Source organism: Plectropomus leopardus, chromosome 9 (genome assembly GCF_008729295.1).
Source record: "Plectropomus leopardus isolate mb chromosome 9, YSFRI_Pleo_2.0, whole genome shotgun sequence".
NCBI classification, from domain to species: Eukaryota; Metazoa; Chordata; class Actinopteri; order Perciformes; family Serranidae; genus Plectropomus; species Plectropomus leopardus.
The window spans coordinates 20881358-20898279 of record NC_056471.1 but is presented as its reverse complement, the minus strand read 5'-3'; the positions used below and the strand labels follow the sequence as shown (position 1 = coordinate 20898279).

General features: G+C 39.8%; 1 protein-coding gene across 1 annotated transcript in view; it reads left to right on the top strand.

Annotated features, from left to right (window-relative positions):
* Nucleotides 1–16548, top strand: part of mrpl11 (mitochondrial ribosomal protein L11) — a 52921-nt gene extending 36373 nt beyond the window's left edge. The window contains exons 4-7 of the mRNA XM_042493193.1: nucleotides 2909–3004; nucleotides 12013–12106; nucleotides 12487–12646; nucleotides 16319–16548. Coding sequence (XP_042349127.1) covers nucleotides 2909–3004; nucleotides 12013–12106; nucleotides 12487–12646; nucleotides 16319–16433 — 465 coding nt within the window. The 3' untranslated portion in view covers nucleotides 16434–16548. The remainder of the gene's footprint in view (nucleotides 1–2908; nucleotides 3005–12012; nucleotides 12107–12486; nucleotides 12647–16318) is intronic.
* The last annotated feature ends 374 nt before the right edge of the window (nucleotides 16549–16922 follow it).

Below are 16922 nucleotides of genomic sequence, written 5' to 3'. Positions count from 1 at the left end.
TCTTTTTTTCTCTCGGATGCAGAGACACCTGCGACCACACACAGTGAACACTTCCTCGCCGTCAGCAGTCCCTCGCAGCTTAATATGCACACATCTCCACTCTTCGACTGATAGTCTTGTCAGATTAAAATGAGGCCGAAGTATTCATACATAAACATACACACTCACCCATATTCATGAGGACCTCCCGCAGCCTTTTCGCTTTACTTGTCTCCTTTCCCCTTGTTCATCTCGGTTAAACAAACCCCTTCTCATTGTTCAAATATTGACCACGACAATCACTGGCCACATTCTGACAACTTTAATACACCTCAGCCGTCTCTTTTCCCATTCCTGTCTCTCCTCCCCTCCCCTCTACACACACACGCACACACACACATACACACACACACACACACACACACGCACACCATCCTGCCACACCAGTGCTACATCTTGTTAAAAAGAGTTAGTGAAGCTGAAAGGCCAATCACATTAACACGGAAGGAGTGTCAAAAAAGACTGCAGAGAATATGGTGGAAGGGTCAAATCAAATGGACACTTCCCAGATTTTAATTGCAAATGCCTAATTGCTCCCATAATTATGAGTAATAAGACTCGGCCGCGCTGATCTTGAATGGATCATATAGCAATTATTCACCACTGTCGCCGCTGGATTTGACGGCGAGAAATATCTTCGTAGATTAGCGTCTAATCCCGGTGCCCAGGATCTCAGAAGGCTTTGAAGATGTGCGGCTGAATGTCCTCGCCCACAGCCGCCGCGGAAGGCCTCGCCTCGGGTGATGGGCTGCAGCCATTTTATACTGGAGAGCGCCCGGCTCTAATCAGTCATGGTGGAGGAGAGAGGATTTATCCAGCAGCTCGGACTCGAGGATGATTAGATGCTCAGATGCAGTGAGCGGGGTTAGAGATTTGGCCGGGGCGTGAATGTTACTGTTCCAGCTCTCTCGCTCTCTCTGTCTGATAAATGTCATGAGAAGTTGGATGAGCCAACCTTGAACCTTGCTTTTATGGCACACCAGCCCTCTGCCACAGTTAAAGACTGTGGTTGCAATTACCAACATGGTTCAATCGCTGTAATTACTGCAGTTAAACTATTAAATAGCTCGAGGCCAAAATAAAACTTCCTCACCCTGCCATCTTCAGAGCAAGAGATGCTTGGACTCTCATTGAACAGCTTAATTAAAATATGATTACCTGTCTCTGGTGCATACTTTATTGTGAGCTGAGCTCAGGGCAAACTGTCTGCTATCCCCAAGTGGGTACGTCCTCATATTTGCCACTCTCTAGTTTTTTTAAAAAATGTTAGTTTAAGCCCTTTTTCAGCAGTGAAGGACTATCTGGTCAGGGAGGCCGTGTGAAGTCTTTGCCTCTGTCTATCTTTAGAACAGCTCCTCTGTCTGCATAATGTCTCGCCGTTCGTGCTTAAGCACATTTTAGAAGTATCAGGCATTATCTCCGGCTGGTCAGGGAGCCCCTTTCATGGCATTGTGTGCCATGAAAAGGGCCATCTGAGTCGGTGGGAGAGATCATTATCCGACACGGGCTGAACAGAAGGGAGGGAATGGGAGCTGAATGTGTGAGGCAGAGCCCGAGGGTTTGCTTTGACTCATAAGCAACATCACAGCCTTTATACTAATCCATATTTAATTAGACTTTCCTTCAGTGTTGCCTCCTCATTTGTTTACGCCTGCTATGTTGTTTTATGGGAAACAGAGGGAGGGAAGGGCACGGATAGAAGGTTGACATGGGATTACTATTAATAAGCATGGGAGGAGAGGGAAGGTAGAGCCTAGTGAGGGCTCTGGGGACGTAGCTGCGTTTCATTTCATTAGTAGCATATTGTAATTCAAATAGCACCCATCAGCTCTGAAACAATAACCTGCCGCAACTTGTGTGATGTGTTGAAATTTCAATCACTTTGTTGTTATTGTGTTAGCGGATGCATGGAAACACCGGTGAGTAATGAGTAGAGTTTTGGACGCAAATGAAGTGACAGAGGTCACGTAGATCAAGCAGCTGATTAGCATTCATCAGGTGCCTTTGGAGCCTTTAGTCGAGATGATGTTCAGAGAACTTTCTGCTCCGTTAAGTTCAAATAAATGTCTTCCCCGTGCTGTCATTGGAGAACGTCTCAGGATGACTGACTTTTCATCAGATCCATTATTAGAAACTGAAGGCTGTGCTGTGCTGTGCTCTGTCGTGGAGCAATAGAAGCTCGCGAGTCCATTAAACTGAATAAAAAAGCTTTTTTTTTTTCCCTTCCCCTCATTTCTGAAATGAACATTTCAATCAGTGTGTTGCCTTTGGGAAGGATGGCGGCTGAAGGTCAGTATAAATTCCGGCAGTAATAATTAGATTCTTTATTAGTCTTTGCCTCTGAATTCAGCTCCAAAGAGGAATGGTGCAAAGGAGGAGCGTTGGCCGAGTGTTGACTTAATGTCACCCATCCATTTTGCTCTCGCTCTGGTTGGCCTTGCAGGAGCTGGAAAATGGGAGGCTCATTCATCACTGGGTTTCTCTGGCTCTGGGAACCAACATGCATTCAGTCATAGCTCGAATGACAGACACACAAACACTGGAACAACAGAGGGGCTGCACACACACACACAGATGCATCTCAGTGTGAATTTAACTAGTATGAAGTGTGAAAATGTCTCCACCAAAATGTTACGCCGCTCGTCATATACATAAACCGTCACACGCCCAATCCCTGATCCGCTCATGTGTGCGAACATTCAGACGTCTGTGAAGTTTTGTGATTGATTGACTGACAGCAGCCCGGGCATCTGTATTCTGGCAGCACAGTGACGTTCAGCTGAATGTTTGCGCGCTCAGACTTCTCATACATTTTAAAGCAACCCTGTATCATTTTTCTATGTTTATTTCCCCTCTTTTCCCCATCCAGAGAGGAATCCCCATCGGACAGTTCTGCAAGGACTTCAATGAGCAAACCAAGGAGCTGAAGGAGGGGATCCCTCTCCCAATCAAGATCAATGTGAAGGTGCGTCTGCCAGGCTCGTTGTGGGTCTCTCTAACCCATCCTTGACCCTTTACACTTAACACCCCTCCCTCCAACGATTGTGGTTAATTCCACTAGCTGCATAACATTACCAGAGCACCTCCATTATTCATACTCTACCACTGAAGTAAGCCTTTCCATTTGCATTCATTAATGAAGAAATGCCCAGAGGAACTCGGAGCCAAGAAGCATTAAGTGCATACAAGAAACGTGAATTAGTCAGAAAAGAGGTGTTATGAGCTTGTAGATTTTATTTTACACAACCATGTATTGTTGAACTCGTCACGCCCCCCTCCCAACTCATTGTGTGTTGTTTCAGATTGGGAATGCGCGTCCTCTCAGCTGAGTGAATGTGTGTAGTAATGAGGTTTGTGATGGAAGGAGGGGAGGCCTAATCCTTTAACAGCCGTGAATTTATTTTGACATGCAATATGCAGCAACAGCTCTGCCATCACATGAGCGGCCTCGCTGCTGAACATCAGTGCCATCTGCTGGTAGTTTTTGGGGTTGTTGTGTTCACACCGCACTGCATGTGATGTTTAATGTGCGCATGCAACATGTTTCAGCCTCTGAGATGAATGTTTCTTCGCTCTGCTTTCAACTTTCACCTCAGGCCTGTCAGAAGCTCTGAGCACATCTCACCGTGCCTTTCATCCCACTTTAAAGGAAAGGTTTGACATTTTGAGGAAATTCACTTATTCATTTCTTTGCATAGAGTGAGATAGGAAGATTGACACCACTCTCATGTCTGTGTAAAGTAAGGAGCATAAAGACTTGAAACAAGCGGAAACAGCCCGTCTGGCTCTGCTCAAAGTCAAAAAAAAGGTCAAACTACCTGCAGCTCATTAATCAACACAATGTATCTCATTTGATTTAATCCACAAACATGTAACAGTTGCTGAGACAGGTTTACGGTAAAAACTCCAGTACATAGTGTCGAGCATCAACTGAGTTAGCAACAGTCTCCCAGACACAGACGCAGATGCAGATGCAGCATGCAATGTGGGTTTAGCTTGTCAATGTTGTTTTGCATGCTGTCAAGTGTCTGCAGACAGCTGTACCTGTGTGCTCAGGTCGTAACTGGTAGCAATTTCAAGACTGTTTAGGGATCCCAGTATGCAGAAATATTCAAATACAACGGGCGAAAATAACAGTTATACTACAGGCAAAAACCTGCATGTTTTTACCCAAAGCTGTACAGGACTAGCATAAAGTGGGTATGTCTATAAAGGGGAGACTCATAGGTACCCATCGAACCTATCGTCATTCAGATTACTTGAGGTCAGAGGTCAAGGCACCCCTATGAAATGAGCATTTTTCCTTGCCAGAAGTTTGCCAATTTTGGATTAATATTAAGCCTCCGCTCAGAGAAGCTGTCATGACATGGTTGGTGCCATTCCTGAGGTCCTCCAACTTCATATGACACCAGTATCATCACTCCAGCTTTAAAACTCAGCCCAGTACAGCCTCTTAAAGACAGGAAAGCCGGCCAGGATCGCCTGAGATAAATACCATTGAAAAAACTAATTGAAGAGAGACCTTAGTACACAAATAAAGAGATAAAAGAAACAATTCAAAATGCACAATATCACTTGTAGTAAATAAAATATTGGTATATATATATATATATATTTTTTAAATCATTATGAAATGATAAAGTAATATAATACAATAATGAAAGCAAGTTAAAATCAGTCAGGATTTTGAGTAGATTTCTGAACAGACCCATTAAAACCATTAAATTAAAAGTATCAAGCTTCAGGGTTACACTGCAATTTGTTCCATGTGTACGCTGCGAAGTATCAAAATGCACTCGGGTTCGTTCTAGGAACTTGCAGCACTCACCAGTCTCCTGTGATTGTGTATTAATTGGTGTCAAATATTGCAATTTTTTGACAAGCTCTTCATAGATAAATAAAAACAAATGCTGGTCTCTGGAGTACATTAGCCATCATTCAAAATCCAACAGTCATTATTTTAATGTTTATGTAAAGAAGTGCATAGTGCTGCCAATATTATTTGTGATTTTTTAGCACATTTTAACAATACTGGGATAATACTGATAACGTCATCATTTTTGTTACCATAATCACGATATAATTTTTAAAAATAAAATTACAATAATGTTAAATTATCAACATCTGTATTTTATTTTAAGAATTATCCATACAATTAATTAAGAAGTACAAATGAATTGTCAGCATGGTTTACCAAGATTTACCATTTTATTGTAATTGCATATTGGCTCTAAATATTAGTCTCATTAACTACTAATAATCGGTATCAGTATTGGCCCTGAAAAACTGGCCTGAAAAACCAATATCGGTCGACCCCTAATAATTTTTATGCTGTTTCATTGCTAGTAACAGGGCTAAGATCTCAGTTAGACAGGGTGTGTTTTAGCAGCCTGGGGCTACATTTTGTAGTTGTTTCAAATGAGGATGAAGCGTTTTGCTTGCTGCTTTTGCATTTATCCTCTCTACATGCTTCACTTTTTTAATGAAGCACACTGAAAGCCCCAAGTTTAAAAAACTTCTGCTCAGACAGGAAAAGCATCCAACTTCAATGCTGTTTTTTAAACATTTTTTTAATCAGGTGAATTGCCTTCTGTGGTGGCGATGACAACAAGTGGTAGCGTACAGTTCATGGTTTGTGTTAAGATGTTACCTCACTTTCAACACCGCCAGAGGCAAGCTGCAAGACATATCTGAACAAATTGTGCCCTCAATGTTTTAACAACTGTAATTAGGCCCAACGACTGACAGCAGATTGTCAAACTGTCCCTGACTCACCCTAAAATCAGCTTTGAAAAGATAATCATCCAGGCAAAGTTCCTTGGCCAGCTGGTGATTTCCCCTCTTTCTAAGGGTTTCATGTACCCGCTCTGCTTGCCTGTGCCTAAAGTAGTATTTGGGACCAGCCTCTCACCATCACTGTTTTTAATACAGATTTTAAGATAGAAATCTGAGGTAACATCACAGCATAGCTGAGCCAAGAAAAGTTGATTTGGTGGTTGCCTAGCAACAATTAAAGGTCCAGTATGTAGGATTTACAGGAAAATATTGAGAGCAATGGAATTTGATATTATAATAATAATGTTTTCTTTAATTAGAATTGTCTTTTTGTTACCTTATAATAAGTCGTTTATATGTACTTACAGACCGTATCTTTATCCACGGTGATCGCCTTGTTGCACCGCAATGTTTCTACAGTAGCCCAGAGCGGACAAATCAAATACTGGCTCTAGAGAGGGCGTTACAGGTTCTCACATCAGCTGCCACAGCTAGCAGCCCCTAAGTGACAAGCAGCGTCAGAAAAACACTTTTTTTTCACATGAAACTTTTATTCCATGTTTTTACCATGTTTTAATTACCTGGTCCATGCATTTTGGAGAGGAAGAGACCTCTGCGGTTAATTTGGCTCCAAGTAAAAACCTCCTGAACTTCTGGATCTTAAGTTGTAAGGGAGAAAAAAGGAGAGGACAGATAAGCATGTGCTGGGCTAACGGCCCGTCTTTGAACAGCTGAACAGGGTTGGAGAAACACTGATTTTTATCATGAAACTGCTTCATTCAGTTTTTTTTTAAAATTGTTTTTAATCAGCCTCTTCCCCTTTGTTTTGGAGAGGAAGAAAGCTCTGAAGATAATTTGACTCCTGTAAAAACCTCCTGTATAAACACTGAAGGAATCATAACCAGGAGAAGTTTCAGCTGGTTGAAATCTGCACTCCTCACTGCCAGACGCCCCTTCATCATGCTAAATCTTACACACTGCTCCTTTAAAATACGACAAAGCAAGCTGCAAAAAATACTATCCGATTGGGACAGACTTCATCAGAATCAGGTCCTAAGTGGCTACAGCCATGCTAGCAGCTATGCAAGACTGTAATTGGTCACTAAATGCTAACATTAGCAACCAATATGAAACTGTTTCTTGGCAAATAAATGCTTGGTGCAGTGGCATCGTGGTGTCTCTTGTCACACAGGTTACCAGGTATCAATTTGTTTGTATATAGCTTAAGCAACCAAAATACAGTCAGTTAATAGCTGAGTTTTAAAGGTGCTGGAAGGCAGATTTAAGCCTTGTTTCAACAAGTCTGGTTCAGTTCAGTCCATTGTACATTTGAGGTACCAGGCACACTGATCTAATACGTAAAGGTGGAACTAGTAACACTGCACTTCATTGATTGGAGAGAATCGTCAGTCTTGCTCTACAAGGACTCAATGTACAAACCTGCTACTTTTTAATATCCCGCTGATTGCGACGGAGACTTTAAACCTCCATCTTGCTCTTTTATGTTCTGAAAATGGTGTGCAACCCGGTGATCGATCAGCGTGGTGCACATGTTTCTCTGAATTGCCAGGGAACAAGAAATACTGCTGCAAGTGCTAGACAGAGCAGTGACGTGGCTATTAATATCCATTAACAACACTGCGTGCATTTCAGTCTACTGCCTGCAATGGAAACACAAATCAGATCTGCGTTTTAGGTACATGTCCATGCTAAGCTAATCGCGTCTTATCAAACAGAGAGATATGAAAGTTCAAAATTTTTTACTCAAGAGCCATTAACCTTAAACATTTCTGTGTATTCCTACTCTCCCCTTTTTCCTCCATCTTTTTATTTATTTATCTGATTTGATTTATTTTTTTTTAAATTTCACCTGTCAGAAGGCGCCCACTGCAGTAAATGTTTGTGTTTCATCTTTTTAGAAAAGGAGGAGGAAACAACAGCAGTTCACCGGACCTTTGCAACCAAAAGCTTTTCCACCGAGAGAGAAAAATTCTGTTCCCTTTGTCGAAAGGTCACTACAGTTAGATAACACGACTCTGATGACAAATCACCTGCTCTGTGGTATCTTCTCAGCTCAGCCCACAGTTTATTGCCCCATGTTTGTTTTTTATTTATTTATGTGACAGATAACAGATGATCCAAAGTAAACTTTCCTCAGATGATTTATTGATTGGTTCTGTTTATCAGATTTTAGTGAATAAAGGTCTTTGCGCAGAAAGTAAATCTGAATTAAAAGAAAAGGGTCAGAATAACTCATTGAGGCTGAAGAGATTATTTTTATTTTGGTCCTGAGGGGAGGATGGAGAGGGTGGAGAGCAGATGGGCAGCAGCACACATTTGAACACGCAAGGGGTAGACAAAATGTCTCATGCAAACAGGTTAGGACACATCGATGTTAAAGTCCTTTATTATCAGAGTTTATAATATTTTTTTCTTTTTCGTATCTTCAGAATTATCAACCAACTCTGCAGTTCTTCTCAGCTCTGCAGAGCTTTACAGCTGTTTAAAGGCAATTGGTTTTGTTTTATTCAACACAATTTTTACTGCTTTTTTTCTCATCAGGAACTGCAGCAGGAAAGAAGCTCTAAAATGCACACTGTACAGTGCCTGCTCAACACGAAACAGCAGATAGACAGTAAAATACCTTGTCTATCAAAATTAGTGATTGTACACATTTATTTAAACCCAGGTTACCCACAAAAAAACCCAAAACAAACAAAAACCAGCATAAAATAGAAGGTAGAAGGTAGATTTATTTGTGATACCCTGATACCAGCTCTCCTCCCTCTCTTCGCCCGGTGCTTTCGGTTTCGTTTCTCCTTTCTGGTCTGACTGGCCACTTGGCGTATGCCGTTGGTGGAGATCCTCTCGCGGTCTGCTGCATTCAGTCCAAACTCCACACAACTTTTCCCGATGCCGATAAGTGCTTCTCTATCGAAGAAAAGTCGTGCTTCAGCAGAAGGGACGATGGAGTTGAAAAATTTGGGTAAAAAAAGGAAAATATAGCAAAAAAGTATCAAGCATTTGAAGAGCTACTGGCTGCTGCATCTACATGTGCTTCCGACTATAGACGTATAGACTAAAGACTAAAGACTCCCATTGCCTGTAGAGAAATTTTTTTGGTGTGTAACATTTCAATGTCACGGAGGAACCAAAACAGAAGTAAACAATAGAAACAGGCATGGACGGAAGCCTGTAAAAACGATGATTACTACCTATTCAGTCTCTTTCAAACTCGTTACAGATTAATTTCTGTTGATGTTTAAGTGCTGCTTTGGTGGAGACGGACAGAATTTAGTGGCGGCCCAAAATTGCATCTTGTCAGTAAAGGGTCTAAAATCAGCGCGTTCACTGACTTGTGTTTCCATTACGAGCAATTGGAGCTGGTGCCGATAAATACTTGCAGTGTTTCCCCTAGAATTTTTTCAGGCCTGGTGGTAAACATTTAAAAATCCCTTAAAAGACACAATGTCTGGCAGAACTTACTGGCATGGTTGGCTTCAGTGTGATGGCACAGGGGATCAGCATTTTTATAAATTATGTTCAAAATTTTGTTCACTCTGTATTTTAAAAACTGAAAACAAAGTAAACACAACAAGAAGAGGATGTCAGAACAAGATGTGTATTTTGTTCAAAATAGTAGTACATCATGAGCAAAGCGTGCATAATTCATTGCTGCACTTCATCTTTGTTAGCTTTGAGAAAAAATGAACTACAGCATCATTCTCCTTTCCCATCTCTATTTATGCTCCCTGGCTCAGTTGAGAACAAAACTGAATATATTGGGGTTGCTTGTTAAACATTTTTTTCTATTTGGATAGTTGTACTATGGTCATTTAGCTAACCTATGACTTTCTTTGCCTTTTCCCCACTGAAGTAATTTAAGCCTGCAATCACCAATTCTGGTATTTAGTAAAGCAGAATGATCTGTGTGGGATGTTTTTTTTTTTGTTGTTGTTGTTTTTTTTTTAATTAACCAGATTCGCTGCCGTTGTGTCTGTGACTGCGAGCCTCTCCCTTCTTGCGGCTTCAGTCTATGAATGCCACGTTAAAATGTTGAATGAGTTATTTTGAGTGTCACACAACTACCGTGAAATGACTCAGTTCACTATCAGAGATTATTCCATGCACTTTGGAAAGTCTAGAGAAGCCTCACACTTACATTATTTTATCAATTTCGTCTCAGCTTTAATCATGTAGCCTCAGTTATAAAGGCTTTTTTTCAGTTCAACAAAGCAATGTGCTTTAAATTTTTTTTGGGAAAATCCATCCTCGTGAATAGTGGGTCCAAGCCATGGTATGTTGATACATCCGTTATTATATTTCAATTAGAATATGTTTGAAACCAGTATAAGACACAGAGCTGCAACACAGGAAAACGTAACGACCAAAGTCTGTGTTTCTACTCAGTTTTATTAAATTAAGTGATCATCAAGAGTCATAAACTGAGACTGAGTGTCTTCGTCCAGGGTCGTGGCTGCCATTTAGGACACCAAGGACTCAGCATTGTTTCTGGAAATAATGAGGATTAATCTCTGTATGAGAAGTTTAAATCCCACAGTTACACAGAACACATGGTGGGTTTGAAGGATTTTTACATTTAACTTTTTGGGCTTCATGGGCAAAAACACAAAGAAATACGTTCATTAAATTAAAAAAATTAAAAACAGATGAATGTGAAGTTTCTCCACAGGAGTTATATTCCTGGCAGTATGGGTATTGCTTTAAAGCAGCCTTGCAGTGTGCATGAAGCTGGTTAAAGCGATAACCGAAAGAATTTGGAGGGTTGTGCGTTTTCTTTTCTGTTTTTTTTTTTTTTTTGATCTTTCCAAAATTAAGAACATAAGTGCAGAGCTGTAAGGATCATCTGATATATTTTCTCACTGTGTGAAAGTGAACGTTAGTCCTGGATATCAGAGTTTTTGGTAACTTTAGCAGCTCTGTCCTGATCATTATTGTATTTTAGTAATTGTAACAACCCTGGTCAGTGTTACATTTCCCAAAATTTGCTTTAAGCTACAGCAAAACAGGGTTATGTAAAAATTACATAACAGTTTGATCCTACATCTTTATCCCTCTGCGCTGGCGACAGCTGTGGTCGTTTCTCAAGAATGCCTTCAGGGAATTTCATCAAATTTGGCAGAAATGTCCAATTGGCCTCAAGTTTGAAGTGATTTGATTTTAGTGGTCATAAGTCAATGGCCAAGGTCACTGTGACCTTATCTGTCTAATTCTTGTGAACGTGACATCTTAAGAACACACTGAGGAAATGTCTTCAAATTGCACTTGAATTTAGCAATGAACTGATTAGATTTTGGTTTTCAAAGGTCAAGGTCACGATGGCCTTGCAATAGTCACTTTCTATCCTAAGAAGGAGTTATGGGAGTTTCCTCAAATTTGGCACAAACATCCACTTGGACTCCAAAATAAACTGATTAGTCTTTGGTGGTCGAAAGTTTATGGTCAAGGTCACTGTGACCTCACAAAACCTGTTTTCGACCATAACTCAAGAATTCAACTGCTAATTATGACAACATTTCACAGAAATGTCTAATATGATGAAGCAGTTCAATTTTATATCCAAAAGGTCAAAGGTCATCTTAACTGTGACATCATATTGTTCTCTAAAACACCCTTTTGGCCATTATTCAATGCCATTACTGAAGAATAGAAGGGGATGTTTGGTCGGATTCTGTTTTTGTCCACTGCTGGCTGAAATCATGGACCCATTGTTCGGGAAATTACTATTCATTGGTAAATCAGCCACTGTCATCATTGTAAACAGCATACATGCCGAGCAAAACAGAAAGTTTGGAAGGTGTATCTATAGTAACTTACTGCGATGGGGCTAAGTGAACAGTCAATTGAATGAATAAAATAATGAATCAATAAATGTGGGAGAAAGTGGCTGAAGATTAAACGAATAATTGGATGAAAATCGTTATCCTTTAGCAGACACTCTGACTTTCTTTGTCTCTAAAGTGCTATAAAATGTGATGTAAAAAACATCCTCTTTGAGACACTGCAAAAACTTCTGTGGGGTTTTGTGTGTTTATTGATTATGTGGGTGTTTTAAACAACAATTTTCCATGTCGTGAAAAAAAAATAACATATTTTATAGGCTTGTGAATCCTGGCTCCTGCCTATTTCTGTCCCACCTTGGATCACGCTTTAGTTTTAATTCTTCTGTCTCCCCAGCCTGACAGGACCTATGACCTGAAGATCGGCCAGCCCACAGTGTCTTACTTCCTCAAGCAAGCAGCGGGCATCGCAAAAGGGGCTGCCAAGACAGGTGAGGTGTGCTGCTGCACTGATGTTATCTGCTCTCTCTCCAGTCTTAGCCCACTGAGCCCATCCTGTAACGGACACATGTCTCTCCCTCGGCTCTGGGTTGAGCTTCGCTGTGATTGATGTTATATTCATGACATGCGGGGGAACTGCAGCAGAGGAAGGAAGTAGTAAAGGTGCTGTGTTAAGAAAAGAGAATTATAGATTTTCACCTTTTATGCTCCAAGCTCTCTCCAACCTCATTTCAGCTGTTGACTCCTAATAGCACCCTTGCACTGTCCCTAACACACGCACACTATTTTATGCCAAAGTTTTTCATGTATGTTTATTTAATTTTTCTTCTTTATTCACATTCTGAAATTTTGTCTGTGTGTGTGTGTGCAGGCCACGAGACAGCGGGGATGGTGTCAGTGAGGGCAGTGTATGAGATCGCCCAAGTGAAAGCCAAGGACGAGTGCTTCAAAATAAGGAACACCTCTCTTGAGAACATCGTTAAAAGCATCGTCGGCTCTGCTCGTTCACTGGGCATCAAGATTGTCCATGAGTAAGTCCTGACTGCGTTCACTGCACTTCATTTCACCTAAAATACATCTTAAACCTGACCTGTGTACACACAATAAAGCAGCTGCTCCTTTTCCGAGCTTATATGTCGGTCCAAGTAGATTATTACTCTATTCTACTCTCTATTCTTCAATTCTGTAGGTTATTATTCATATCAAGTTCTTTAAATAAACAAGTAAACACAGAAAAATTAGGCTTCACACTTATCCTTACAGAGTTGCATAGAAGCAGCAGGTGGTGCTGTGTGTAGATGCTGCTTTTCCTCTTAATGGCCACTAGAGGTCAGAGAAGATTAAAGTGGCCACAACAACATGATCACCTGCAGTAGCTTCAGTAATCAATCGCAGTTCAGTGAAATGTCCCTGCAGCAACAATAAAGGGCTCAGTCAGAGGTTTTCACAGTTTATGCTACCAATCCTGTTCTAAGTCCTTTATAGGAGTCTTTATGGAAAGCTCAGATCCATTCGAGCTCAGACCTCCTGCAATACAACAGGACCATACCTCCTTAGGAGGAACCGAGTGAGCCCTGGGAAGAACTTCTAATTCCATAGAGTCCTATTAATGTTATCTTCTTTATATTTTTTCCTTATACATTACAGGTTTACAGTGCATATTCAGGCATCAGTAAGCAATTAAATTAGAAAATATTTTAGAACAGAAGTAGTCTTGAAGTTAAAAAAAACAAACTTGAAGGAGTATTTCATCCACAAAATATGCCATTTATATATCACTTACTTGTTCCGTGTTACTTTGGATTTGTAAGGAAAACTTTGGTTTTCTTACATGCCTACGCAGTGAATGAAAACCCAAAAAAGGCAGAAATTCTTCATGAGTAGATGTTAGCAAACACCTTTTTTAGCAACAGCAAAACTAGGGAAACACTGAACATACAACCGGATAAATGAGACTTATTCTGCACAAGTTGTGTGAGAGTTTGTAAACAGAAGTTTGGGTACAGTTTTTCTGTTGTTTATTTACTAAAAATATGTTTAGTTAGGTTTATTTTAGTTATAAGTGATGAGTAATTGATCTACAAATGGTCATTTTACAGGTGAAATTTCCCTGAAGCAGAGTTGAAAAGGTTTTGAGGTATGGGGGGGTGCCTATTTATGGACCCATTGTGTCATAATTTGTCCATGAATATATCCGTTACACAGCTCATTTTTATACTCATCTTTGCAGTTCAGATGCAGTACGTTTCCATACTAATACGTCATCATTATTGATCATTATTATACAGTATCTTCTTAACTTGCTGCTGTAATGATGGCACGTGGTTTAATAAGATACTTAATATTAATCTGTCTGTCAGTGGCTGAGGGTTTTATGGTGCAGTAGTAATACATTACATTATACTGTGTTGTAGAGTGCACTCATTGTTTTGCAGCCCCACTGTCCTCATACAAAATAACGTGAATAATCACATGAGCACTTGACAATAACAAGCAGTCCAGTCTCCAAAATTTCCACAGAGGTGAATCAACAATGCTCTTGTTAGTGTTTAAGATGCATACTACACAAAAACAATGCAAATACATGCAAACACTGAAGTTCAATTATGTGAACATTGTCAACAACCAATAGCTGCGCTTTCTTTAGCACCAAACAGGAAGCAGCAAATCATGTAGACAGTAAACATGGATGGGAGTTTTGGAGTAAACAAGAGTCCATGTTTAATTTCAGCGTGTATCTGATTCCCCAACCAGCACTTTTTTAGATGCTTTTAGAGAAAAATCACTTTTTAAAATTGTTCATCTCTTATTTCCACAGCACAGCTAAAGTGAAGCTGCGTAATCCAAAGTGTTTAAATTTGTTTTCAAATACAGTTTATCTTTATGAATTATATTGATGCCGAATCAAGAATAATACTGTAGACATATGGCACCATTTGTTTTGTGAGTTATATGTTTTTGCTGACACATAAGGAATTGTTAAGATGTCATATTTCCCAAAGGGGGTTTAGTTTAATATTTTCCACCAGGAGCACGATGGCAAATAATCTATGAAGGAATCTAGTTGTAGCCTTGCAGATAGTGACCCTGCAAGATCCTCGGTCAAAATCTTATAGTGTGCGACTAAAATGTCACATTTTCTTTAGATGTGCGAGGATGTCAGACTGTAGTCTTTTAAAAAGCTTCCAGTGTATGTTAGGCATTAACCATACACTGAGCAGGTTTCATTTAGTTTTGCTTAGTGGTAAAGTAACACATTGGTAAAGTACAATTTTTTTGTATGTTTAATTAGAAAATAGAGCACTACTGATGGAGATTACTTTCCCACATTGAAATTAAGATAAGATAAGATAAGATAAGATAAGATAAGATAAGATAATCCTTTATTAGTCCCACAGTGGGGAAATTTCCAACATTGCAGCAGCAAAGGGATAGCAAAATAGCAAGATAACTGTGCAAAATAAACTATATTAATAAATAAGTACAAAAACGTGCAGGATGAAGATGAAGGAAATAAGCACAGAGGACGACATAAACAAACAATATATACAGTATTTACAACGCCGAGAAACTCAACAGTTAAATAAAGAAATTCACACAACAATAAAAGGCAATGACGAGCTGCTTACACCTACAGAAAAATTAAATAAGTTGTGTTTGATGGTAAAACAACTTCATGAAAATAACTTCTAAAATCAGGCAAAATTATTTTTGTGTCATTTTTTGAAGTTGATTCAGCAGGTTTACATTTTAAAAATCACAGTGTGATTGGCATGCATTGCTGCAGGTGTGGCATAATGTCATGTTAGTATAAAACTGTGAAGTAAGTTGACTTTTCTATATATTCTAACATAAAGCAATGTATCAAGACACGGTATATACTGTATGGGCTTTGGACGATGATTGAATGCTGCAAGCGGCACAAATATTGCACATCTTGCTTTTGTATCAGACTACTTAAGATTTTACAGATGTATCTCCTTCCATCCCTCCCCAGACTTACTTGTGTACCCATGAGGGGCTTTGCATCCTAACATACACCTGTGTTTACTTTCAAACTTTCTGATATTTATCATTTGTTACGTGCACAGCATGAACTGTTTGAGTTCAGTATTCTTGCCCAGTCTCTCTCCCTCGACCTGCCGCGTCCATTTCTACTTCACTTAATGGTATTGTACTTTTCCCAGAATCCCTTTCTCCTCCTTACTTAAAACTCCACATGTCTTGTGGCTGCAGTGCATTATGATTTATTGAGAGTATTGTCAGTGCAGAAATTGGTATCTCTGCCTCTTTTACAATGGATCTCTCCCTGGGTGGTTGTTGAACACTGCAGCACTGTGGTGAGTTCACAAAGAAGATCATTGCTCATTGATCTGGGGGACAAAAACTATGTTTAAAGTTAATGTTGCAGAACGCTGAAGGATTTTCAGCTATAAAAAGTAGAAATGTCTGCTATTAAATATCACCAGCGTCAGTGGAAAAGTGTTGATTGTGGTGTTCGTCATCCACGTATGTCCAGTTTTATTAAAATTTTTTACTACAAATTGATGTAGGAATGCAACAAATGCCATAATTAACGTTTTGTCTTTTAACCTTTTATCAGGCTCGATTTCCCGGCAGCAGTAAGTCAGATTTTGGGGTAACTGAATTTCCGTATTCTTTCTTTTTCTCCCCCTCTTTTTTCCCTCCTGCCTCCTCTTCAGTCTCTCAGCCGATGAGTATAAACTCTTCTTGGAGCAGAGAGAAGAGAAGTTGAAAGCTGATGCATTAGCAGCCGCAGCCGCCCCAGCTTATGCAGGGATGGGCAGAAGGAGATGAAGACCTGCAACCTTCTCTTCCTATTTGTATTGACTCTATGCACAAGCTTTATTCATACAGAAACAATGTTAAGTGTGTGTCAGACCTGAATAAACAGTCGTTCTCTGTGTCCTTATTCAAATCTGATAATTCCTTACAGCAGATTGTCTTGTTTCAGTATTTTGAAATTATCTAAAAGATTTAACATCAGCTACATTTTGGCAAAGAAATCATCCACTTAAATTTCAAAAATATTTATGACCCTGAGCGTTTCATTTCCTCTGAGCCGAGCTAATGAAACTGTAATTGCTCTGTCTTGGAAGGATTTGTACGTTCAGTCTCTTTGATGTTATTATCTATTATTAACACTTCTCGAAGCGGTTTGGCTTCTTGTCAGGTTGTGCAGATGGTTTCTGGTACATTTCACACACCTCATCAATCTGTGATCTAAAGGCATCATCATGTAAATTAGTAAATTACATGGACTTATAGTAGGGTGATTGTCTTAGA